Source organism: Durio zibethinus, chromosome 23 (genome assembly GCF_047325235.1).
Source record: "Durio zibethinus cultivar Kanyao isolate XHJ-2024 chromosome 23, ASM4732523v1, whole genome shotgun sequence".
Lineage (NCBI taxonomy): Eukaryota > Viridiplantae > Streptophyta > Magnoliopsida > Malvales > Malvaceae > Durio > Durio zibethinus.
In genome coordinates, this window is record NC_143184.1 from 1,916,855 (window position 1) to 1,943,213 (window position 26,359).

General features: G+C 34.3%; 3 protein-coding genes and 1 pseudogene across 8 annotated transcripts; 1 reads left to right on the top strand and 3 right to left on the bottom strand.

Annotated features, from left to right (window-relative positions):
- The first annotated feature begins 278 nt into the window (after nt 1–278).
- Nucleotides 279–9,743, top strand: LOC111313881 (uncharacterized). Of its 5 annotated transcripts, none has more exons than XR_002693068.2 (23): nt 279–656; nt 759–866; nt 1,319–1,467; nt 1,562–1,643; nt 1,741–2,132; nt 2,654–3,086; nt 3,181–3,404; nt 3,683–3,878; nt 4,001–4,146; nt 4,215–4,389; nt 4,506–4,559; nt 4,797–4,976; nt 5,630–5,742; nt 6,167–6,343; nt 6,771–6,828; nt 7,267–7,326; nt 7,440–7,481; nt 7,576–7,703; nt 7,790–7,928; nt 8,011–8,219; nt 8,343–8,459; nt 9,126–9,188; nt 9,275–9,743. XR_002693068.2 is itself a non-coding variant. In XM_022914729.2 (23 exons), exons 1-23 carry the CDS (start codon nt 510–512, stop codon nt 9,359–9,361), a joined length of 3,345 nt encoding a protein of 1,114 aa, XP_022770464.2. In that variant the 5' UTR covers nt 279–509; the 3' UTR covers nt 9,362–9,743. The 5 variants fall into 5 exon arrangements, 3 of the variants coding, with proteins under 3 accessions (XP_022770464.2, XP_089608460.1, XP_022770465.2); XR_016332458.1 differs by having other exon boundaries at nt 7,793–7,928; nt 9,275–9,658; XM_022914729.2 differs by having other exon boundaries at nt 7,793–7,928; nt 8,011–8,088.
- A 639-nt stretch (nt 9,744–10,382) lies between these two features.
- Nucleotides 10,383–13,872, bottom strand: LOC111313883 (ferric reduction oxidase 2-like). Its single transcript, XM_022914731.2, has 8 exons — nt 13,605–13,872; nt 13,399–13,501; nt 13,105–13,299; nt 12,774–13,008; nt 11,708–12,035; nt 11,379–11,619; nt 10,612–11,282; nt 10,383–10,522 (listed from the first exon to the last, which is right to left on the bottom strand). Exons 1-8 carry the CDS (start codon nt 13,762–13,764, stop codon nt 10,383–10,385), a joined length of 2,073 nt encoding a protein of 690 aa, XP_022770466.2. The 5' UTR covers nt 13,765–13,872.
- Nucleotides 13,873–16,207: 2,335 nt separating this feature from the next.
- LOC111313885 (putative receptor-like protein kinase At5g24010 pseudogene) lies at nt 16,208–18,034 on the bottom strand (annotated as a pseudogene). Its single transcript, XR_016332712.1, has one exon. The product of XR_016332712.1 is annotated as a putative receptor-like protein kinase At5g24010 pseudogene (transcript).
- Nucleotides 18,035–18,278: 244 nt separating this feature from the next.
- LOC111313884 (uncharacterized) lies at nt 18,279–21,704 on the bottom strand. The gene is made up of 3 exons (XM_022914732.2): nt 20,718–21,704; nt 18,600–19,142; nt 18,279–18,505 (listed from the first exon to the last, which is right to left on the bottom strand). Exons 1-3 carry the CDS (start codon nt 21,573–21,575, stop codon nt 18,401–18,403), a joined length of 1,506 nt encoding a protein of 501 aa, XP_022770467.1. The 5' UTR covers nt 21,576–21,704; the 3' UTR covers nt 18,279–18,400.
- Between the last annotated feature and the right edge of the window lie 4,655 nt (nt 21,705–26,359).

A 26,359-nucleotide genomic window follows, 5' to 3' on the forward strand; every position in this document is an offset into this window, starting at 1 on the left:
AGTGTCGGCCCGTTGGGTACCCAAATACTAGATTTAATTTGGGCCCAAATGTATGATTTTTCATGTAAGTTTTTTCTTCTATTTAGCCCATTGTTAATATATTTGCATCGCCCATCCTCCGGTCCATTCGGTTTTTTTTTTTTTAAAGGAACTGGTCTTTTTTTCTAAAATAAAAAGACAAATCAATGGAGGGTAGGAGTGGGACCGGTTTTATGGTACAACGTCGATTTTTATATTTTTAATTATAAGATCAAAATCCATTTCATCATTTCCTCTTCAAACAGAAAGAGAAATTAACCAAATTAAAAAAAAAAAAAAAACGTAAAAAAGGCGATCGATATTGAAAGAAAAAATACAGAAAATGCCACTCCTCCCCTGGATCTACAAGATCTAATCTGCATCTTTTTCTTAAAAAAAAAAAAAAAAAAACTTTACTCTCTCAGATCTATATCTTGAATTAGATCCCTAACTGAGAAAAAAAAATCAATAGCAATTGAAGAAGACGAAAGATGTATATGGCATATGGGTATCCGCAGGTGATTCCATTAGAGCAAGGGCTGTGTCCTTCGTCGCAAAAGATCATTTACCTCAAACTTATTAACCGACTCTTGCTCGTCGTTTCTCCTTCGCATATCGAGCTCTGGAGCTCCTCTCAGGTATTACTTATATAAATGCATGCTTTTATTTCGGAGTAGGTTTTTCTTTTTTCTTTCTGTTTTGAAGATTTTTTTGATGAATTATTGTGTTGGTGATTGCAGCATAGAGTGAGGTTAGGGAAGTATAAGAGAGATGCGGATTCGGTGCAGCGAGAAGGCGAGAATTTGCGGGCTGTTTGGAGCCCTGACTCCAAATTGATCGCCGTTATTGTGAGATACTTTTTTTCCCCTTAAAATTGATTATGCTTTTCTTCTAGTTAGGGTTGTATCTGTTTTTGTTGGATTAAAAGGTGGTTTAGTCTAAGAGTGCTGGCATTTTGGAGTTAAAGAGTAAAGTGAGTCAATAAATTAAGATGAAGCAGAGTAGCCGCTCGTGCAGTATTGCTTTTGATCAATTAGTTGTTAAATTCTTATCTATTCACATTGGTGTGTTGAAATTAATGATATTTGGCTTGGTTTGTTTTATTTTTGGGTTTATATATGATGGATAGAGTTTCATTTTGCCATTGTGGATTGATCAAAAACATTGATTGTAGAAAGATAATGCTTGTTAACTGCCTTTTTCTTTTTCCCTTTGTTTTGATGTAGTGCTTCTGAAGATATTTAAATGCATAAGTTTCTTTGTTATGGATTTTATAGTCCTTCTATTTTTCGTTTTGCAGACATCTTCTTTTTTTCTTCACATTTTCAAGGTTCAGTTCACAGAGAGGAAAGTACAAATAAGAGGGAAGCAACCCTCTGGTTTATTTTTGGCAACGATAACTTGTGTTCTGAATGAACAAATCCCTTTTGCGGGAAAGGATTTTGCCATGTAAATATTCCTTGTTTGTTGCAGTAGTTTTGACCTTAATTTGAGTTCTTCTCAGCATCATGTTTATCATTTCCTTTGAACCTCATTGTTGCAGAAGCAATATTGTGAGTGATAACAAACATATGCTACTGGGGCTTTCTGATGGATCTTTGTATAGTATATCCTGGAAGGGGGAGGTAATCCCTAGATATTAGATAACATGTAGTTTCAATTTGCTTGTGTCTTTTCCTTTTAACGCAGAATTTAATTTTTGTATTATCTTTTTCTGTATAGTTTTATGGAGCTTTTCATCTTGATTCCTTTGAACGTAATAGCAGTCTAGCCAATGGTATTGCTTCTGGAGAGGCTCAGGGAGCTCTTGTCTTGAATTATAAAGTCTCCAAGAAGTCTGCTATAGCCCAATTAGAGTTTTGTGTTCCAATGAGGCTGCTATTAGTCTTATATTCTGATGGACAACTGGTGTCGTGCTCTGTGAGCAAGAAAGGTTTAAAGCCAGTTGAATCCATTAAAGCTGAAAAAAGTGTGGGATCTGGTGATTCTGTATGTACTTCCATTGCTGGAGATCAACAGATCCTTGCTGTTGGTACCAGAAGAGGAGTTGTTGAGTTATATGACTTGGCTGAATCAATGTCGCTCATTCGTACTGTCTCCTTATATGACTGGGGGTATGCATTGTATTTATTGGTAAAGCTAGAAAATTGGTGGTATAATGTGATGTTTTTACATTTAGCTCTTAGAGGTAACTGATGATTGTACTTGTCTGCAAAGCACTCAAATAGTATATTTTCCTAATCTGTGTTTTGTAAAGTCACATTCCTTATGGTTGTCAACTTGCACTCACCTCCTTTTTACAAATACTTTGAACATCTACTTCCATCTTAAGCAACACTTTACATTCAGGTAGGGAATGAATGCCTAGTGACGAATAATTACAGTGAGGCGGAATAAAACCGTAGTGTACCCTATACGAGGACATGAGTTTTGTAGATTCATAAATTTGTGGTTTAGTTAGTTTCTTTTCTGCTGCTTATTTTAGCAAGCTTTTGGACCATAATGTTTGCTTGGTTATCTGTATTTTCTTGCCTGATTCAAATATAATAGTTGTTGAACCCTATGTTTATTTGGGTTTAGGCTTTCATTTGTTAAGGGTGAAAGATTTTTACTTCTCAATCTTGGCGTTTGGCAGATATTCAATGGATGACACTGGTTCTGTCAGTTGTATTGCATGGACACCGGATAATTCTGCTTTTGCAGTTGGGTGGAAGTTAAGAGGACTTACGGTTTGGTCTGTTTCTGGATGTCGTCTAATGTCAACCATCCGTCAAATTGGTTTGAGTTCTGTTTCTTCTCCAGTAGTTAAGCCAAACCAGGATTGTAAATATGAACCATTGATGGGTGGTACGTCACTAATGCAGTGGGATGAATATGGATATAGGCTTTATGCTATTGAGGAAGGAACGTTGGAGAGAATTCTTGCATTTTCTTTTGGAAAATGTTGCCTGAGCAGAGGAGTTTCAGGAATGACTTATGTCCGTCAAGTGATTTATGGTGAAGATAGGTTGCTTGTTGTGCAGTCTGAAGATACCAATGAGCTTAAGATGCTACATTTGAACCTTCCAGTTATACATCCAAATCATAACTTTGATAACTGTCTGCCTTCGTTCTGTTTTCTTTAAATGTGGGTGTTTCTAATTTGGTTTTGATTTTGTCCAGGTTTCTTATATCTCCCAAAATTGGCCTGTTCAACATGTGGCAGCGAGCAAGGATGGAATGTATCTGGCAGTTGCTGGTGTCCATGGGTTGATTTTATATGATATAAGGCTGAAGAAGTGGCGAGTCTTTGGAGATATTTCTCAGGAGCAAAAGATTCAGTGCAAAGGTTTGTTATGGCTGGGGAAGATCGTTGTTGTCTGCAACTACATTGATTCTTCTAACACGTGAGATGCAAATTTGTGCCCTCTTTGTTACTTCAGCAGAACTTGTCTAGTCTATCCAAATACTTAGAATTGTCGATTAATTTCTGGAAATGTAGAAATGCCTGAAATACTTGGGCAAGTCTTCACAATTAGCCAGTTCATTTCTAAGCTTTTGGCTGCAAGTTTCTCTTCTTTCTTTCTGTTTTCTTTTTAACATATACTTTCTTATCAATTTTTATTTTTTCATTTTAAATTTCATGGGCAACTGTTTTTTTATCATGGTTGATGTAATATTGCAGGTATGAGTTGCTTTTCTATCCTCGATATCACCTTGATCAGAGCTCGCTACTTTGCCGTAGACCATTGCTTGCAAAGCCAATGGTGATGGATGTGTATGAAGATTATATACTAGTCACTTATTGCCCTTTTGATGTACACGTATTCCATGTGAAATTGTTGGGTGAATTGACACCTTCAAGTACTCCAGACCTACAGGTAAAAGAATGTTATCTAGTTGCTTTTATTTTAGTATTTTATTTCAATATGTAAATGATATTGCTTTAAGATAGTGTGTAAATTGTTCTTCATACGTTTTTAAGTGATAAAATGACAAACAGCTTTCTACAGTACGAGAACTCTCTATCATGACAGCAAAGAGCCATCCTGCAGCGATGCGTTTTATTCCTGATCAAATTCCGAGAGAGGGTGCTCTTGACAATCATATTTCATATTCCTCAAACTTGTCAGTCAGAGAGCCTGCAAGGTATTATCTTTGAAATGGTAAATAGAACTTTCTGCACACTGCTCTCTGATATTTACTTGCTTTTCTAGATGTCTGATACTGAGAGCAAATGGGGAGCTTTCACTACTTGATTTGGATGATGGACGGGAAAGGGAACTCACTGATTCTGTTGAATTATTTTGGGTTACATGTGGTCAATCAGAGGAGAAGACAAATCTAATTGAGGACGTCTCTTGGTTGGATTATGGCCACCGAGGAATGCAGGTAACCTACTGTTAAAGTTGATAGTTTCCTACATTTGGCTCTTACTGATTTCTTATATAGGTTCTTTAGTTTGTACTAGTCTGATATAATATCTCTTTGGAAGCTTATTTTTACAGGTTTGGTATCCATCTCCTGGTGTTGACTCATTTAAGCAGGAGGACTTTTTGCAGGTATTATTGCTCAAAGCCCTCTATGGTAAAGCATTCATGGTATTATGGGATTTTAGGTGTTTTTAAACTGACTATGATTTCTGTCTGATCTGCTTGCTCCTTTAATGCTCTTCTTGTCTTATTATTATTTCCCTATTTAGTCAAGTTTTTAGACATTATAATCTCTTGTATATTAGGTGCTTGATCTGGTTATTTGGTGCATCTACTAAGTTTAATAGTTGAACATTTATTCATTAGTTGGACCCAGAGCTGGAATTTGACCGTGAGGTGTACCCTCTGGGGCTTCTTCCAAATACTGGGGTTGTTGTTGGTGTTTCCCAAAGAATGTCATTTTCAGCATGCACAGAGTTTCCATGTTTTGAGCCAACTCCCCAAGCTCAAACTATATTGCATTGCCTACTTCGACACCTCCTTCAGGTATCACTCTTCATTCTCCTCCTTTGTTCAGGAGTTCCAAAAGCACGTTTAATTTAAAGTCTAAATTCATAAGGAAGCGTGGTCAGTGAAAATTTCTCTCTTTATTAGAAAGGATTTTATTTATTTTATTTTATATGATTTACTTATTTTATTTTATATGATATTTAGCTGTCTATCCATTTTTTCTGTCAAACCTATGTGTTTCATCAGGAAGAGATTTATTCTTTTGATTTAATGGTGTTTGGGAAATCTATACAAAGCTCAGTGACTTTTCTACCAAAAGGAATGGTAGGAACTGTGGGTTGGTTTTTCAAGGTTGCCTGCAATGAACATGAAAAGCCTCTTTTTGTTTCTTTGGTTGTAAATTTGCCACTTTTTGCTGATGAATGTTAAGATTCTTACCAAGAACCTTCAAGCAATGGTAAAACTTTTGTTATTGCCTGACAAAAAAAATGTTATTACAACTTTTTTGCAACTTAAGTAAGTTGTTTGTAATGAGGTATCTATTCTCTGAGTCTCATAAAGAATGTTGTTTTTGTCATATATAGAAAGTCATAGCTCTAAATGTTGGTCCCACTTGTTTTAAAGCACAATGCTGTTGCCTAGGTTATACATAGTCTTTCTGATTCTACTCCTGATTCTGTATCTTGCAGAGGAACAAAAGCGAGGAGGCTTTACATTTGGCACAAATATCAGCAGAGAAGCCTCATTTTTCACATTGTTTAGAGTGGCTTCTTTTCACTGTATTTGATGCTGAGATTTCAAGGTATTATTTAACTGGGAAAAATGACTATCCAAGTTATCTTTATTGAACTGAAAATTACTGGAGGCTAACCAGTTTTAATTCATACAAGTGCTGTTTAAACCTTAAGATTTAGCTTAAGAGCTTGAAATGACCATGTTGTGTCATTCTATGCATGTATACGAGGGCATTTTAACGCAGTCCCAATGTTGCAGTTTATTAGCTTTTGGCTTATTAAGCTTGACAAGTATAAATTTCCATATAAGCTTGCTGCTTAGCAAAATTTTCTTCTGTTTTGCTTGAACCTTTTTATGGGCCAACTTGATGTCTTTGTGTTTTCTGGAAAGCTGGAGATTTTGATGTGTTTTCCTTTTCTCCCCTTCTCTTTTTGCTGTATCTCTTCATGCCTATCCTATCTGTAACTCTAAACTATAGTAGTACCTTGCAGGCAAAATGTGAATAAAAACCAGATCTCAGTCCCAAAAGAGGATATCTCTCTTTTGGAGAAGACCTGTGATCTGATCAGAAATTTCCCTGAGTATCTTGATGTCGTTGTGAGTGTTGCAAGAAAAACTGATGGTAGACATTGGGCTGATTTGTTCATTGCTGCAGGAAGATCAACGGAGTATGTTCTCTAATTCTCCTCTTTTATTTTTTTTTTCTAGTTAACATTGCAAAACATGTTTGAAAAGATGTTGAACATTTATTAGAGTCCAGATTTAATGAATCTATTATTTTTGTTGTTATATGCATACTGTGTATCTGTATGTATGTTTTTATAAAATTAGGCAAAAACTGGTTTCATGAATCCTGATCTATATTTTCAGCAATATTGTGATTTGAGCAGAATTAAGAATAAGATTTCTCTTCCTGATCTTCTACAGTGATTAATGAAATTTGGGTAGATTTGACCTTTCTTCTATCATGTAATAGTTGCAACCTAGTAAACATTGGGCATCAGTTGCATTATTGCTCCATGTATTTTGTATATATTAGCATGTTTTGATCCCTTTTCCTTTCAAAAATTGCCCTCACAAATTTTATTGCAAAAGGTTGTTTGAAGATTGCTTCCAACGGAGATGGTACCGCACTGCAGCTTGCTACATTCTTGTAAGAATCATCAAATTTTTAATTCTGTGGTAAACGAAGCTTGTTTCTTGCTGTCATTCTTTTCAATTTTGCACAAAGACATTTCCTGTTTTGAGAGTTCAGCTGGTTAGAACTATTCTTATTACATGTATATAGGCTTGTTTTAAAAGCGTGCTCTGGGTGCTTACACAGTTTAGTAGTTTACATTCAACCCATCCCAAGTAAATTTAGAGTGCAGAGTATGTTTATCTTTCAAGAATTTTGTTTGGCTCTCTTCCTCCTTATATGTGATATGCAGGCTATTTATGAGAGGTGAGGGAGATGTTCTATCTTACTGCATGCGAATTCCTTGTCAGAAATGTTACATGAGACTTTCAACAGATACCAAGAGTATAGAAATCATCATCCTCTGTGCTACGTAATAGTTTGATTGATTTGTTTGTTATATAAATGGTGCAGGTAATTGCTAAACTTGAAGGTCCTGCTGTTAGTCAGTATTGTGCTCTTCGCTTATTGCAGGTAGGTCTTTGCTGATAGTTTCATATGCAATTATTTCTCTCTTTCCTCTTACCTGTTTTTTGCCATTTTCTAAACTTTTAAGACTCTTGAAAGCATTATTAAATCCTATGCAGGCAACACTCGACGAATCATTATATGAACTTGCTGGAGAGCTGGTGTGGTTTTGTCATGGTTATATTTCTTTAAATGAATTTTTTGGTACCAAACTCTTTCTGGATTTGTGATTTCTTTCTCCTCTTTTGTTCCTAGGTGAGGTTCTTGTTGAGATCAGGGAGAGACTATGAGCAAGCATCTACTGATTCTGACAGATTATCTCCTAGATTCTTGGGCTATTTTCTTTTTCGTTCCAGTTACAGGAGGCCGTCACTGGATAAAAGGTAATAACTTCCATAAATTGTTTTTTCATTACCTTTGTGGTGTTATAATTTCTATTTGATATTCATTTCATTTTTTTGGTTTGAAGCAGCACCTCATTCAAAGAGCAAAGTGCTCATTTTGCTCCTGTCAAGAACATATTGGAAAATCATGCTGGTTATTTGATGTCAGGAAAGGAGCTTTCCAAGCTTGTTGCATTTGTAAAAGGCACTCAGTTTGATTTAGTGGTAAGAAAAGCAGAATCTGTTCAAGATGTCATTTTCTTTGGTTAAGTTTTCTTCATTTGTTCTACTAAACAATTCATTGCAGGAATATCTTCAACGAGAAAGATATGGTTCTGCTCGATTGGAGAATTTTGCTTCAGGGCTTGAACTGATTGGGCGAAAGGTGCTAATATTTTTTTGGAAATTTGTTAGTCTTTGTTCTTTGCTTTTTTTGTTGTATTATTATATACCATTGCGAAATAGCTTGTCTTCTGTAAGACACTGTTGCGAAAGCCTTGACTCAGGCATCTTGAGGTACTAACCATGAACGCTCTATATCAGAAAAATAACTACCATTATTTTTCTACAATTTCTCTTCTCTTGTTTGATAATCTTTTGCTGATTAAGCCTTCTTCCTCCTTTTTTTTTTCCCTCCAGCTGCAAATGGGTACATTGCAGAGCAGGTTGGATGCTGAATTCCTCTTGGCTCATATGTGCTCTGTCAAGTTTAAGGAGTGGATAGTTGTCCTTGCCACTCTTTTAAGACGATCTGAGGTATAATTTGCTTCTAACATTAAAGATATGGTTTTAATGATAGTTTGAGTTTTAGCATCACTGATGTACTTTTCATACCTTTTACCTCTTTAATGAATTGGTGGCTCATAACGAAAGCATATACTTTGGACTTCCCTTAAAAAAGTTATAACCATTCATTAGAAAATATCAAGTGGAATTTCAAACATCTTATCTAAATCTTAAAGGGGAAGCATTTGGTGGAAGTGTGTGAGTTCTTTGTTTTTTCTTCAAAATTGAGATCTTAAAACTTTTTTCTTTCTTGGGTTTTATTTGACAACCTCCTCCTACATTTTTTAAAATAAATGAAAAGTGATTTCATTCGTCTGAGAATTAGAGAAATCTGCTTCAAAAGGTTTACAAGACTGCTGCAAAAGACTCAGAACAGTAACATATCTCCGTAAAGTTTATCCTTAAATTTCTCACCTGATGTTTTTGAATTTTATCCTTGAAAGATATCAATTTTATCTACAACTGAACTTGGAAAACCATGTCTGAAAAGTTCAAAATGGTGCATGCCAATATTACTTGAGGTCCCGGTGGTCTTGAACAGGACCCTGGATGGAGTTCAAAGATGTTATTCTTTAGATTTCTAGGTAATTTTGACATCTGGGTTATCTATAGCAATCCATTTGTGGGCTCGTGCAGGTTCTTTTTGATCTTTTCCAGCATGATATGCGGTTGTGGAAAGCATATAGTATGACATTGCAGGTATGTTTCTTTTACTGCTCTGATCATCTTCACAATATTCTTCTCCAAATCCAACTTTCTTACCATGCTCTCAATTTTTTTGTCAGTCTCACCCATCATTTGCTGAATATCATGATTTAATTGATATCTTGGAAGAGAAACTTTCATCCATTGCAAATTCAGAAGACAAATAAGGTAGATATCAAGTTTAACCGAGACAAAAAATTTTCTATTGGGAAATGCCTATTTCCAACTGAGTAACAAATTTCTTTTAAAGCATGTATCATTTATTTTTTCAATCAAGCATAAGGAAAGACCAACGGAAATCCAAGTCTTGAGAATGATTAGGCCTTTGAATATTACAGTAAACCTTGTATCCCATTAGAATCACAAAATTGTTCTTTGTAGATGTAGAGGCTAAGCTTCTTAGGTTTTCATGCCCAGTTGCATGTTGCAGAGGTATATTTTTTTAAATCCACCTTTTCTTCAAATTTTGTTTATCTGATTTTAGCTGTATAATTGTTGGTGAGGAATAATCCACTTATATTAGTGTAAGTTTTATATGTATATTTTTAATCTTTGGGTCAAAATGGTTTTAAAATATTATTTTGATTTAAATTTTATGAATTTTTAATTTTGATCCAACAGAGTTAAAAAAGTGTAAGACTTTTACTGGCGTAAGTGAATCTTTATTCATTGTTGAATATAAAATCAAATTATTTGAATAAACCACTTGTTATATTCATGTATTTGAGCTTGAGAATGGTAGAAAATTCTCTGAACTTTCTTGTGATATTTATGTCAAAGTAGGATTTTCTTTTTCGTTTTCCATTCTGAAAGAAACAGATTTCAGAGCTGCAATACCTTCAATAACAATGCATTTTTTTTTCTCGTTTATTTTGTTGCTTATTTTATTAATTTTTCACTCCATTGGAGGCTACTGGCTACTATTAGGGTTTGACTTTGATACCGTAATTCGGCCTTTTCCTTAGGGATCAGAGTAAACATGTAATATTGTGTTATCCACTTTTCCTTTTGGTGCATTTGACAAGGCGAAGATGAGAGAATTAAGACAACCATTCTATTATACAGAAAGAAAATTTGCATGAAAGCAATTTACGAACTAGAAAGAAACCCATACATACACCACAAATCTTCCTAAAACAAACCATTCAGCCACTGCACGCTATTCAACAATTCGTTTCAAAACAGTATTCACCAGCTGAAACTGATAGACTCAAAATGCAAATTATCTGCCATACCAGATGAACAGATTGCTGCAACATCATGCCCCAATTTCTTTGGACCGCAAACAAGCACCCCAATGCTCGATCCTTTACATTCAAATAGCATTTCTGTACCCAAATCATCATAAAAAGAAAAAAAAAAAATCAGCGTGACAAAGAAGGTTATGTAAACCACTAAACAAATTGTACGAACTTACTCTTTAAGTCGGGTCTCTCTCCATAGTGAATTTTTGTAGCTTCTGCAAGAGACTGGTGGGGGAGGCTTTCCAATTCTGTTTCTGGGGTTTGTCCTACCATGCTTTGTATCTGCTTTGCTTCCTTGGCATACCATCTCTTGTTCCAAAAAACTGCCACGCTAGCTGTTGCGGCTATGGAGATAAATATAGCTAAAAGGTTCAGCACAGCCTTTTTAGAGGTTGAGAATTCATTTTTATTGTGATCAATTGGATAAATATAGTAGCGACTGATGATCCCAACTAAGGTAAGGAAAATGATGAATGAAGATGATATTATGGCACCAAGCCAGAGCCAGCTGTTGGGGCCTAAAATGGCAGCCATAGGTGTATCTGTTTGATGGGGCTTGAACCACATGGAACGAATTCGTTTTGAGTTATCAGTTGTTGGTTCTTTCTCCCCTGTTACATAAGCTTCGATTTGAAGCTGCAGATTAGAAAGTTCAGACGGAGAACCGGTCATTGGTATGAGGAGGTCTAGCATAGTGAGGTCCGAAGAGCTCTTGAAAGCAGCAATTAGGATCATATTCGGTGTCTTGCTTTGAGATGTTTTGCTACTGAAGATGAGCTCTCTGATTATGGATATAAAAGGAGTAATTCCACTACCTCCACTCACCATCACAAGCGTGTCGTGCCTGAAAATGTTTGGCACGGTTAGTATTACAATAAAACTTTGTAGGGAAAAAAAAAGAAAAAAAAATGGGGACTTAATTTTTTTTCTTGATTGCAACCTTAGGAAATGGTTTGATGCAGGTCCATAAGGTCCTTCAATAGAGACATCAAGACGATCAATTGAAGAAGACGAAAGCATCTGGTAGAGCTTGGTCGACCAGCTTCCTTGACTTTTAATGATCACACTGAGTTTATCTGGCTCCAATCTACTACTTGAACTGATTGTAAATGGATGCCATTGCAGCTTAGAAATGCTAGGCACATTCACGAACGTGATACTTGTCGGATTATAGCTCAAACCTAGTTTCAAAAAAGACATTAACAAATCAAGTCGCATAAAAAAATGGGGTTAAACAAATAACTAGATAAACGTGGTTTACTTAATTACCAGTGCTTTTGGCGAAATTGAGTTCCAGAGTAGCACAGGGTAAAACTCGAGCAGAAAGTAAACGAACACTCCTTCGAGATTGCAAGAATCTCAGGAAACGATCAATGATGAAGAGGTAAAATCCAGGAAGCATAATGAAGGAGTAACCGATGCCAACATGGAGTATGAAGAACAATACAAAGATAATGTAGAGGTAATGTGTATAAAAGAAAAGCTCAAACGTTTTTCGCCTGATTTTAGGAAAGGTTGCTGCCCACAAGACTAAGCCACCCAGCAATGATATCTCTCCAGCTACATTCGAAATATCTGAATAACTCCATTTTATCATCTGCATTGAACCAACGTTTTGGTTTAAGTATGAAGATCTCCAGAGAAAAAAGAAAAACTATATTTTTTTCTTTTGGTGGTCAGGACCAGTTTATCTTCTGGGCTAATCTTATATGTCTCCTTAGTTTCCAAATAGGCCCAAAATCAGAGTCCTAAACCCATAAGTCAAACCCATCTGATAATCCTAACCGAACCGCTAGATTTTTGGAGCCTTGCCAGTTGGTGCACAAATGTTTGTGCATGAAAAACAGGTGTCCGAAAAAGGTCTACTAAAAGTAAAGAATTGAATAAAAAAATCATAAGAACTGTCACAATTGAATGACTCAAAATATGACTAAACACCTTTTGCAAACCAACAAAGTAAAAGATTCCTTTGATAAAGACAACCATTTTCTTTGTTTCTTCTTCAAATAATTTGGACCAGTTCCACTGTTTTTAAACGAACTATTACAACAACCTTTGATTCTATGCCATGATTTCTGTCTATTCCCACGTGGAATTGTCTTTTTTCTTCTCCTTCATAACAATTTTCTTAAACCAGATAATTATAACCCTTTTTTGTTTAATTCTCATTTACTGCAATTACCAAACAATAATGAAAAAGAAAATGGAGAGTAAAAACAAAAAAAAAACAGAACTTTTATTTCCAAGCATATAAAATGGTTCAACCAAAAATGGCAAAATGTGATATCCTTTTAAAATCTTGTTTATTTATTAGGCCATAAAGAACATTATTTACCTCAGATATGTGGCCTGTAACAGCCCAATAAATGATGTAGCAAATTCCATGACTTGTGAAAAGAACCATGGTCATGTGGCCGAGCCATATGTGGTACTTGATGCTGCCCTCCGAGGTTAAACCCAACAGTGGCAGCACCGATGAGCCACGAGCCACAGGGTAGAACAGAAACGCTAGGCATATGTTCCCAACAAATCCTATCCACAAAGCCACATCGTGTAACTTTGCTTGCCATCTGCCAAAAGACCAAAGGTCGTCCAAAACCCTATATTAAATGTTTGGATTTCGAAAATTTCGAAATAATAGTAACTGAATGCTGGATTTATCTCACACTTCGACTCCATTTTTTGCTGCTACTTTTGGAGTAATGGTAGGTAACCCGTTGTGTAAATAAGTTCCGAGTGACCAAATCAGGAGTGCAATAAACGTGGTCAAGAAGGCTAACTCTATCCTTGAAACAATCCCAAGAGGACCTTTCACCAACATGGGCATCTTCCATAACGCCAGCCGATGTGTTTTGTCATTGCTGTTTCATCAGAATCCATGAAAGAAACAGCTATTAAAACTGGGTTTTTGATCTTACATTTAACACATATATGTGAAGTTATTGAAACTGTTGTTCTACCTTTGTAAAACATTTTCATTCAAGTTCTTTCCCAAGTGAAGGTACAAAGAGCCCAAAGTAGCAACGAAGAGGACAGGGAAAGTCCAAATCAGCATATTGGAACCTGTGACGGCGATTACAATATAATAAAACTTATGATAAACTATACAAACCTCGGAAACTTGTTATGAAATGGATCAAAATATTGGTTATAGAATCAGCCAAACCTCGTGTTCCAAAATATGTCGAAACGACCTTTTCGGAGATTCTTGTCCTCCATTTTTGCCTGTAAGTGCTTGTTGGTACCATGATCCACATCATACAAATTCCAACAACGATGAGAGTGAAGAGCAGCCTTATTGCTGCCCGCACCACCCTGGAATCCATTTCTCTCTTGGATGAGTTTTTGAGATTGAAAGAAAGCTTAGTGTTTCTTGATAGAATCTCTAAGGATAATTTCAGTGGAATGATGTGTATATATAGGGAAGAATATATTTATAATTATATAATTAATCAAAATTATAAGTAAGGTATGTATGTATACAAGGAAAAGAATTCTTCTAAAAAGGTATTTTATTTATTAAAGGAAAAAAAAAAGAATATACAAGGAAAAGAATTCTTCTAAAAAGGTATATTATTTATTAAAGGACAAAAAAAAAAAAAGGCATGATCCACCTCTTGTCTATTTGGGGAATCGCCTGGCAAAAATCAGGCGGTGAAAGAACAAGATGAGTCTGCTCAATAGTCAACTCTAGTGATGACTTGGACACGTGGATGAATTTATGTCCCTCCAATTGCTAGCTTCATGCAATAAAAACAGCCGTTCTATCATTAGCTAATGAGTAATAGCCTGAAAACTAGTTTTACTCACCCCCTGAAGATCATATTTTTAGTTTTTTTCACATTGATTTGGACGACAACCGGCCAAGTTACACTTGAAAAGTTTATACCAATTATAATCATGCATGAATGTTATTAGCTATAGTATCCATTAATTATGGTGCATTTAGACAAATTGATTAATAAGTAAGAAATTAAGGGTGTTTTGCCCCTGAATTTGCTGAAAAATTGGGTGCATTTGACTGTTATATAGGTTGAAGTGAAAATGTGGTAAAATACAAATACAATGCATGAAGTCCCGTGTCCGTACAGCTTATAAAATGGGTTTTCGTGTGTTTTGAGCGTGCCCTTGGTGTGCCGAGTTTCTGATGTGTGGAGGATCCTCGCTGATTTCATTCCTTTTGTACCTATAGCCTTGCCTTAGATTGCTCAGCCTTCAGAGTTGAAGAAAGCTAGCTAGAGTGAACTTTGGTGTTTGCTGAGGCGGCGGTCCGGAAAAAGATATGGTAAACTTGGGCTATAATTAGCTATTACTGTTTCAGAGGGAGAAAATTTATATGAAAATTTTTATTTTAAATGATTTAATAAAAATTTTAATAAAAAAATCTAAATTGATAGACCATTAAAATTTAATGTGAAAATTAATAATATGTAAAAAAATTATTAAAAATCTTGTTTACACTTTAAATTTGATTGATATTTATTAAAGGTAAAAATTATGTTAATATTTTTATTAAAAATGTTTATATAAAAATACATATCAAAGTTTTTAAAATTTTTTTCAAAATTTACATGATATATGTAACGAAATCTTTCAATCTATCTATTTTAATTTTCATTTAATCATTTTTAATTAAGAGTTTCACAAAATTCATTTAAGAAACTTTATCAAAGTTTTTTTTTTATTTCAGAGTTGGTCATTGTTGAAAAAACGACATGCTTTTCCAAAACAAAACAAAAGCCATATGGAATTAAAATTGCCTTTTTTCCTACTTTTCTCTCTAAAAACTATTACAATGAATTAAATATGAAGAATTTTTGTTAAAAAAAATAAATTTTTTTTGCCAAAATCATTAATAACGAAGTTTATAATTTGTTATATTAATATAAAGGGGAATGTTATTAATGGACTTGGCTCAGCCGTGGAAACCATGGGGTTCTAATGTATTCTTTCTCAGACATTTGTTTAAGTCCATTACCAATATATATAGGTCCAAGCTCATCAAGAAGTTTACGCTGCCCTTTATAGATATCAACCATGGCCCATTATATAAAAAATTATCCATTCCCGTCCGTTAAACTTCACGGTTTTATCTTTAAAATCGGTTGAAAATGATGTGACTACTTACATATTCAGTCAAATTCTAGCAGATTCACAGCTCCCCGGACCATGACAGACGACTTGTATTTTCCTAAGATGATGGCTGTCATTCTGTTTAGCTCTGTTAAACAACATAGGGCAAAATAATACTCTATAATCGGACTAGGTAGTAACTACAGCCGTTCCAAACAGTATCCATAACAACCAGAGTGACATTAGTACAGAATGGCAAATTTACTGATTCAGAGTGGAGCATGAGACTCGGATATATATACTCAAATTATCTGAAAATTTTGAACAAATTTTCAGAAATTAAACATACACCGACAAAGAAACATTACAACCTAGGGCAACTCTTTGATTCATTTCTCAGGTGAATAAATTACCACCCATCCAATGTTTTATTATGCTTACTATAACAGAGTAATTTGGGTTTAAAAAAAACTTAAGGAATATAGCATTTAGCAGCAAAGGTTTTTCTGACTTCACCAAAGATTTACATATGGTTCCAAGGGTAATTCATGAATGATACTCGAGAGGATGAGATGATTCCAAGGTTCAAAATAACTTGGATTTTATGATGACATTTTTACCAAATTATCATAGGCCCTAAAAGTATCAACAGAGAAGGTGACAAAATGACTTATCATCACAAATAACAAGAGATGATTGAATTCAATAATCATTCCAGTATCACCAATTAAGCATCACAAACATGATCATCGTTATATAGAGAAATAAAATGCAGCGTAGGTATTGCAAATAATAATGTATTCTGTTAATACAGACCTTTAATATGTGGGAACTACTAGCCTCCTAAAGTATGCCATATGCCCAACAAAGCCAGTGGATGCATTAAAATGTTTATACATTACTTGACAATTGTTGTTTGCCTTGTTTTGGGGAAATTTCTGTGACATCTACAGGCAATTTTGACCATTGAACAGAGTTCACCTTATCCTTCCTCCTATGCATAATAGCTGATAAGCTGAGCAGTAAACACACAAGAGCAATCAAACGAAGTAGAATACCAACACTTCTTCTTGGCCAACAATTCAAAACCAACTCTGCGGGCAGCTTACCATCGAGACTACCCACAGAATTATTCATCTTCATTATCTCCACTCCATTTAGGATAGCATCAACAGCATATCCCATGCTCTTGCTTGAAGGTCCAACACTTACACTCACCACCCCTGAACGATCAGCATCAACCACAAAATCTGCGTAAAATGGAGAAGCCAACCAGTAATTTGTAACAGCCGAGAGATCCAAATCCTTATATGCCAAATGCCCATTGACATAAACATTGAAAAACAACAATCCAAGGGATATACTAGCAATATCACAGAAATGCATCCGAACAAGATACTTATAATCCTCAATCACCGGAAACTCCCAAGTAAGGTTGACATTAGGAATCAAAACATTCTTGCTATGAATCAATCGAGCAGAATCATATACATTATCAGGACCAACTTCACGACTTGCCCCACCTTCTTGGTACTTAATCCTACCGCCAAAGTACACCCTAGTCGATCCTTCACTCGATTTCAAATACTCAACATCAGGCACCCAAGTCCTCCACAAAGTATCATTAAAAGGAGTAACTTTCGGACCTCCTACAGTTACCCTATACACAACTTCAAATGCTTGTTTATTTAAACCCTCAAATATTTCAACTTTGTCACCATTCACATACTGAGCAGTTTCCAGTATCAAATCTTTAGGTGCAGATATCACTTCAATTGCATTAACAAAAGCAAATTTCGAACTTTTAGCAGGAACGAAAGTAATTTCAACCTTTTTTGAGTTAACCCAAAGCAAATATTCCATGACCTTAGGACCCACCGAATTCCCACCACTAAAATTGGTCAAAGCTACCAACCCATTAACCAAAACGTGAAATTGAGAGTTACCAAGATCCAATTTTGATGAACTGAATTGGTGAAAATGGAGACGTACCATATGCGTCCCTGGATCTTTGACATCGAAAACGTATTTTGACGGTGCCTTGAAAACCCTAGCGGTGTGATAGATTTGAGGCAGACCCGGAAGAAGAGTTCCAGCACAGAGTGAAAAGGTCTGAGCAGAAGAGAGGAGATGTGAATTAGAAGAATCGGACGAATCGGAGACGAAGCGACGATTGTCTACGGTGGAGTCCATGGATGCGCCACAATTGACGAGATAATCATCAATTGGAGAGAAAGATAAAGAGAGATCATAAAAAGTAAATATACAAAGAAGGAAGAGAGAGAAACCAAGTCTTGTAAGTAAAGTTTCCATGAGAGAAAACAGAGTTACTGATCAAAGAACATGTAGAGAATGAAAAATAAGAATGAGAGACGAGATTTTGAGCCCGTTTTTGCGAGACTGAGTCAAAGGAGACCTGGCCAAAAAATTTATTAAACCAAAGGAGACGACTTAGTTAAGCGAATGTCGATGACACAAGGCACTTGTCAGGACGCGAGTGATTCTATTTGCCTTGTATCTTAGGCCCATGTGTTGAGCAGTGTGCGTTTGGGTAGGAATAAGGGATATGCGCGTGGACCTCGCACCAAACCCAAAGCATGGAATTCTTGGTTTGAAAAGACTTCATATCCTTTCATTCAAAAAAAGAACTTCGTATGCTATTAATTTTATTTTATGTTTCTGTACCTGCACATGTTTTTGTCCCTATGTAAGGTTTTTGAGTTCAACTCGAAATTAACAATGTTGACGTTGTTACTTGACATCAGTTGGAGAAAAAGAAATATTTTTACTCTTTACATATCACCCGTTGATATATAAGACAAATAAGGTTGAATAAGAGAAAAAAAATTTTAATCAACTATGAAGAGCAGGGAGGAAAAGTGAAATTGCTCATCGCAGTTCTATGAACTCATCTTCTCCGCACACTCCGACATCAACAACCATGGTGCCTTTCTTCTTGGTTGGCAAGACCCTGCAACAATTCCTTCGCGGAGGCTGCTCGAAAACACAACAGAAATTCATCCATTAGCATGCAATCAAAAACTGTTTCATGCACATTGACCAAATTTTTTGAAGCATGAAAACTTACCCTGTCCCATAATTTTGGATCGGGTTTTTTGTAAACCTCCACTCTCTCAATCCGTGAAGGATCTGCCATCTTCCACTTACATTCAGGGAATGGAACTCGGTGCTGAACATACTCACTAGCTGTCTGATTTGTGTTCTTGTTGTATAATGCATTAGACAAGTAATACACAAATGGGTTTTGGCAAACATGTCTGCTAACAGGACGGGTATTGAAAGAGAAGCCGGTGTAATCAGCTTTCTTATACCAATTCAGGAAAGTTCTAGCTGGCATTTCCATCTCTCTAACTGAAAATATGCCCCTGTATATTTGAACTGTATAGCCCCAGGAGACCGAGATTGTCCAGCTTCTGGTTTTGTCATAGCAAATGGATTGTTGCATGACTCCAGCCGAGTCCATATTAATTGGAACCTTTAGACGTTGCAAGGCTTGGACCCTGTTCACATTGGGGAATATGGGCTCAACCACATCTAGGTGGTGGACAGAGACGAGAGGCGCAACAGGATGCGCTGCCAGGAGGCCCAAGAGACTACCATATACATCGTACTGATAAAAATAAACCATAATAAAGACTTTGTTAGTAATCATTAATGAAAGAAAATATTACTTTATAATAATTTAAAAGTATTTTTAAAACACTTATTAGCAAAATATTGAAGTAAATTATTTGTGTTTCATTCAACAAATTTAGGGTAAATTATCAATCCTGTAACTCATGAAAAATGAATTTATCGATAGAAGGAGAGTTTAAATGCGCCGTATTGGAATCAAAATCTTGAAAAAAAATTTGAAATCAGATTGTCTAACTGTTAAAATTAAAAACAAAAAAACAAAAAGTCCCATCAATCTGTTATGAAATTGTTTGAATTGGGCATGTACCAAGTCAAGCACATTTTGTGTCCATATAGAAGATGTTGAGAACGAGTTCGTGTCATCAACGTTGGTGAATAATATTATTAGGAATCAAAAGAAACAGAAAAAAAAAAAAGTTTAATTACGGCAAACAGACAGAATAAGATCGAAAACGTTAATGTGAGGCCACAAGTACTAACTAAACACATTTATTAAAACAGAGGCAAATGATGGAACTGTAGTAGTATTGGCTTAGGTTCCACCGCCTTAGACTTTGGTTTCAAAAGGGTTGTCAACAAATTCGTTGGAATATGACGGTGATGCTGAAACATGTGAACAAAACAGGCTTGCAAAAGCTGTGCTTATCAATGCCGTGACATGCGAGATAAAGAAACCTAAGTAGATGGAAATAGGGAAATTTTGACCACAAAAAAAATTCCCAGGACATCATGATTATGAAACCAAAAAAGAAGTATGATATTTATTAACTAATTCAAATCGGACGGTCCGAATTCAAATTGTTAGTGGATTAGGTTTTTCTTATTATTCCTAAATAATAGGGAATAAATCCCCAAATAGTGCATTAGCTAAAACAAAAGTTTACTTTTTAATAATTAAAAAAAAAAAGCTAATTTTGAACAACTCACTTTAAATTAACTCCTAGGACATCATGATAAACCCCCCAAAAGTATTGGTTATGTTAGATTAGGCTATTAACTAATTCTAATAGGCTTTCAAAAGAAATTTAAAGATTAAAACTCAAGAATTGTAACTTAATTCAATCAATTTATATAATTATTTTTTAAAAATAATTTTTAATAAATATGAGGTTCAACTTTTAATATGTACAATCTTTTCTCTTATTTCTATTTAAAATCTTTTTGTGCCAAAAAAAAAAAAAACTAAAACTTAGTTAGCGGTTCGATTAGGTTATTTTTATTTAATCCTAGATAATATGGAATAACCCTCAATTAGTGCATTGCATTAGCTAAAACAAAATTTGAACTTTTCAATAAATGTAGGAAAAAACTAGATTTGGACGCCTCACTTTAAATAAATTAACAAGAGTAAAGTACTGAGGAAATTACAAGCTTTTCCAGACCGTGTCACCCATGGAAGAATAAAAAATCATCCAGAGTTAGTAGTAGTAAACAAGTTGGAGTTACGAAAAGGAAATCTTCAAACAATTGAATCATTCAATAACTTCTTCATTTTAAAATTTTCAGCAAATTAAGGAATTTAAAAGGAGTAAAGTAGAAACAGACAAACCTGGTGAAATCCGTGTTCCTTGGTGAGAGGAACTCCGAGCTCAGCCGTGCAAGCGTGAATCCGATCATCAGAACCGTACAATCCTGGGTATCTTTGTATGCACCTGTCTTGCATTTTTGCAAGAGCTTTAGCCAAAGGGTAACTGATGGCAAAACCCCCACCGCCATAAGCCATCCCATAAGAAAAATTTATGTTCTGCAAATGACTCTCTGAAGAACTCCCAATGTAATAAAACTGATTATGATCATATTTGGACAAAACTCTAACCAAATTATCGGGTACAAAAAATGTATCATCATCTCCCATAACGAACCATCTCACATCTTCCAAGCCAAGTCGTAGAGTCTCGGAAACTATGCGGGATATCCTTATGGCAGAACGGTGGCCTTTCGGGTTCTTGTATTTGAACTTTGAAGTATCACTCGAGATCTTTATTGGTGGCAAAAAATGGTCGTCAGTTCCATTATTTACAGCCTCATCTAACCAGACGATGCCACGCATATGTTGGGGTTTCCACCATAGTTTGATATAGTTTTTCCTGTGATCCCATAAGCGAGCTGATGCCGCAATGCCAAAAACTATGTGGTGAAGGGTTGTTTTTTCTAGGAGGGTTGGTTTTTGGGATGAAACTGGTGGGGCTATCACTTGTTCAATAACATGAATGGTTTTGATGATTCTGAGTTCCTGATTTGATGAGTTTGAAGCATTCAAGAAGCTTACTGTGTAGAAGACGCAGAGAACAGAAATCAAAATGATGGAAGAAACTGCTAACTTGGGGAAGGTCCAAGGAATGGCAAAATGGGTTTTCATGTTTTGATCACATAGAAAGTTTTCTTCAACCTTTGGATTGTTTTTCATGGTCTGGATTCTGGTCTCAAGAAAACAAAAGAGAAAAAGGGCACTCCACTATATTTAAAGAAAGATTAAAAAAAGGAAAGATTAGAAGAAAAATTAGACCTTAGATTCTGGTTTTGAAGGCTGTGCAAATGTAATCCAAGATTCCTAGCTCTAAAAAGAGAGGAGAAAGCAGAGAGAAATGTTGAAGCTGAGGTAGCAGAGCATCACTTATAATTTATAAACTACCGAGGAAAGCCAAAACGGGCAGCACCTTTCCAAAAGAAATCCTCCTTTCTAACTTTTAATACAGCTGCCTTTTTTTTTTTTAATTAACTTGACTTGGTTTGTTAGTAATAAATATTATCTCCTTAGTTATTGAGTTAGATGTAAATTCGATTTAAATTAGAATTTAAATTGGTTGTATATGATGAGATTTTTAAATTTTAAATTTTATTGTAATTAAATTCCTAAATTCATAATTCTAAGATTATATATCAATAAATCCCAAATGCTTATCTAAATAAAAGCTAGACAAAAAAAAAAGGAACGTTTTAGTGATGAAGGCAAGTCTTTAAAGGGGGAAACATGGAAATTTGATTTTTGTTTTTTTAATTAAGGATAAGAGACAATTGCGGTGGACGCTTAAAGGGTTGAGAGTTTGATTTCATATGAAGTTTACAAGCACGGGGCATTACCAAAATCTCCCCTATTGATTATGGCTTCATTAGTCATAAAAAAAAAAAAAAAAATTTCCCACCGATCATTTAAATTAAGTATATGATAAATTGGTAAAATCAATATTAAATTGGAATATTTTAAAGTTTAAAATGGCAAAGTATAACCTTATCCTTTTTCATTTTAATTTATAACTAAAAGTTACTTAATATTTTTTACACTTTTTATTTATAATTTTAATTAAATGATTTTTAAAAATTAAATATCAAATATATTAAAAAAATAAAATAGCTGAAGTTTTTATTTTTTAATGATTTATCAAACACCTTATAAATTTATAAGATCACATGGACTCCTAACAAATTCAGCATCAGAATTTAAGTTAAGCATAAATAAATTTATCAAGGTAAACAATTTGTTAAAAATATCTTAAAGAAATACAATATATATCAACAATTTGTTAATTTGAGGTAGAAACAATAGATTTGAACCATAATGCACTTTTCTTATATATATTTATAAAAAAAATATTAAAAGGACAACAATTTTAAATTTTTGTAAAACAAGTTCTGTATGTGATAATGTTTACTCCTACTAGTCTAAGCAACGGTAATTACTGAAGGTTGTTGTGCGAGCTTGATGCACTTCACGTGGACATCAATGTGATCCATCAAGCTTTATGGTCTTTCTTCATTGAGCATTGTACGCTCGAAAATTGGAATCTTTCTTTAGTTAAAGGTCATTTTCCTTTTTGTTTAATTTGCAAGTGAAGAGACCACATCAAGTGTTTGATATTTTTGTGTAAATTTTTTTTTATCAACTGTAACTGAAAGTGAACCATTATCTAACTTAACTATCCTGTTGCTAAAACCAGGTAATTACCATACAATTTTGACTATTGTCTTAAATTACTAAAGTCATGTTCATAATTTTCACCCTAGGAATTATTTGCTTCTTTTGGTTTTGACTGTATATTAGTCTAGCAGCAATTGGCAAGCATTACTATTTCATGACCAAATCAAAACCTCCATTATTCTTCAAGTGTCAAAATTTTAATCACCAATGCCGACAACGGTAAATTTTTTTAACCGAAATGTAAGTAGAAGGTAAAATTTCATTTTCATTGGGTAAATAAGCAAATCATAAAGGAATCCATAGAAAGAGTTTCTTTTTCTGTTGATTTGAAAAGATGGGAATCGAAACCATGCTTTTTATGTGAATGGTAAATACTTTAATGAACAGAGAAGATGAGCGGTGTTACATGAAAATTGAGAAGATGAACAGAGAAGGTATTTTCATTAATGAACTAAAAAAAAAAAGGAAATTGGGTTTGGTTTGGATTGGTTTAATTCCTTAAATTTATAAATACATATATAAATTGAGTGATAAAAATATATTTTATAAATGAAAATATTGACAGTAATTTAGTTCATATTAATAGAATAAAATTTTATAAATTCAATAATTAAAATTGAATATTGGTAAACTTAATCAGCAAATTATTTTTTTATTTTAAAAAAATAAAATATGGGTAAATTTAATTTTTTAAAAAATTATTTACAAATTAAATGATAGATTATAATAAACTTATAAGATCAAGATTTTAAGTTGAAGAAGATAAATTTTTAAAAATAATTAGTTGAAAAGTTTGTTTTCAAAAAATTGCAAAAACAAATCAACAAAAGATTTGATACAAATTAAGGATTAATTACAAAAACAACTCCATGCGTCTCACATTTTAGTATAATTTCATTGAATAGATTTAAAGATTTAAAAATATAATTAAGAAACCAACTTCATTTGTTTCACATTTAAACCTTTTTGACTTTTATTCTTTTTCTCTTTTTCAAAAATTTTTATTGTATTTCTCTTTTTCTTAAAGAGTAATTTGCTTTGAATTTTTTTTCTTTTAAAAAAATTATCAAAATCAATTAAATTCTTAAAGGTAATTTGATAACTATATTAATTTATTTTTCTAAAAATATTTTTAAAATCAATTAAATCCCTTATAAAAAGCCCATTGAATTGTTCTGATTATGGCCCACCGAATCATCCTACTTAATCCTTCACATCAGATGAACATAAAACAACTTGTTTTATTCAAAGACATCCTCAAAAGCTCGACTCCCCTCAAGAATTGGCCGTTAAAGGTTAGTAAAATAACTTAGTGCTTATTATTTTATTAGTGATTCATGTTTCGTTTGGTTGCTGAGAAAATGCAAGAAAAACGAACTGATTGATCAGAAATTTCGAGTGAATTTGTGACATTCACGAAGGTTATGCATACGACTTTGAGTTTGCTTATCACCTAAAACCAATTTGGGACAGAAACCGCTGAATTTAACTTTTTTTTTTTCACTTTCTTTGCGACCAAACAGAGATTTAGGGCTGATTCATGTTTTTATTATTGCCATTTTTTTAACCGTGTCTAAACTTTATTCCATTGTTCAAATTCTTGTCAAAATTGTTGGAAATATTTACTCAAATCCCATAAGAGATTTGTTTGAGATTTGTTAAAAATTTATTTGAGATTTGTCAGATATTACTTGATGGACAAGAAGACTTGTAAAAGAAGAATTCTAAGATAAAAAGGATTCTTAATAGGTAAGTTTGACTTATAAGAGAATAATTCTAAAAAGAAATAGATTCTTAATAGTTAAGTTTGACTTATAAGAGAAAAATTCTAAGAGAAGAGGGATTCTTAATGGGTAAATTTGTATGGTTAAGAGTTGTAGGTTTTGTAGGATAGATAACCATAAGAGTATTGGGCCTTTACGTCTTATGAGTGTGTATGTTTGTTTGTGAGTGGACTAGAGAAGACTGAGAGGGTCCACATAGGTATGATGTATGGGAGCATATGAGTATGAGTTTGGTTATGTTGAAAGAGTGTACAAAGGTTTGGGTTTGTGTTTGTTTTGGTTGAGAATATTTCATAGGACTAGAAGAAATTGAGAGTGTTTTATGAGTATTGATTGTTGAGTGAGGTTGATGATTTGATGTATGTTTGTAATTCTCTACAACTAGTGGATCTTGTTTCTCATTCGTGGATGTAGGTTGATTGGATCGAACCACGTTAAATTGCTGTCTCTTGTGTGTTTGATTTATTATTTGATTTCGCTTCCATTGGTATGATTGGATTTGAGGTTTTTAGCCCAACAAATGGTATCAGAGCTGTGGTGTTCCCTAACAAGTGGTATCAGAGCTGAAGGAGCTGAAGGAGCTGAAGGTTCGAAATGTGAGAAGAGTTGAAGATTTAAGATGTGAAAAGAGTCGAAGGTTCAAGACATGAAAGAGTTGACAGTTCAAGAAATGGGAGGAGCTTGGTTTAAGACATGGGAAGAAGTAAGTTTAGAGGAGCTCGATTCAAAAAAAGAGTTCAAGTTCAAGTTTTGAGGATTGAAGATCAGTTTGTATGAAGTGTGAAGACATACAAGAAAATATGATTGTGAGACTTCCATTACAGGTGGAGCCAAGCATGTCTAGCATGAAGACAGATGATTGATGAAATTTGAGTCAAGGTGGAGATTGTTGGGAATATTGACTCAAATCCCATAAGAGATTTGTTTGAGATTTGTTTGAGATTTGTCAGATATTGCTTGATGGATAAGAAGACTTGCAAAAAAAAAAAAATTCTAAAAGAAAGAGGATTCTTAATAGGTAAGTTTGACTTGCAAGAGAAGAATTTTAAAAGGAAAGAGATTCTTAATAGGCAAGTTTGACTTACAAAAGAATAATTCTAAGAGGAAAGGGATTTTTAATGAGTAAGTTTATATGGTTATAAATAGGTGAAGTCTTTATAGGGTTAGTTATGAGAAAAAGATGTAAAAAAGTTATAGAGTTTTGTGAGATAGACATTCCATAGGAGTATTGGGGCTCTACGTCTTATGGGTGTGTATGTTTGTTTGTGAGTAGACTAGAGGAGATTGAGAGGGTCCACATAGGTATGATGTATGAGAGCATATGGGTATGCGTTTGGTTATGTTGAAAGAATGCACAAGGGTTTGGATTTGTGTTTGTTTTGATTGAGAATACTCCATTGGACTAGAAATGATTGAGAGTGTTTTATGAGTATTGATTGTTGAGTGATGTTGAAATTTGATGTATCTTTGTAATTCTTTACAACTAGTGGA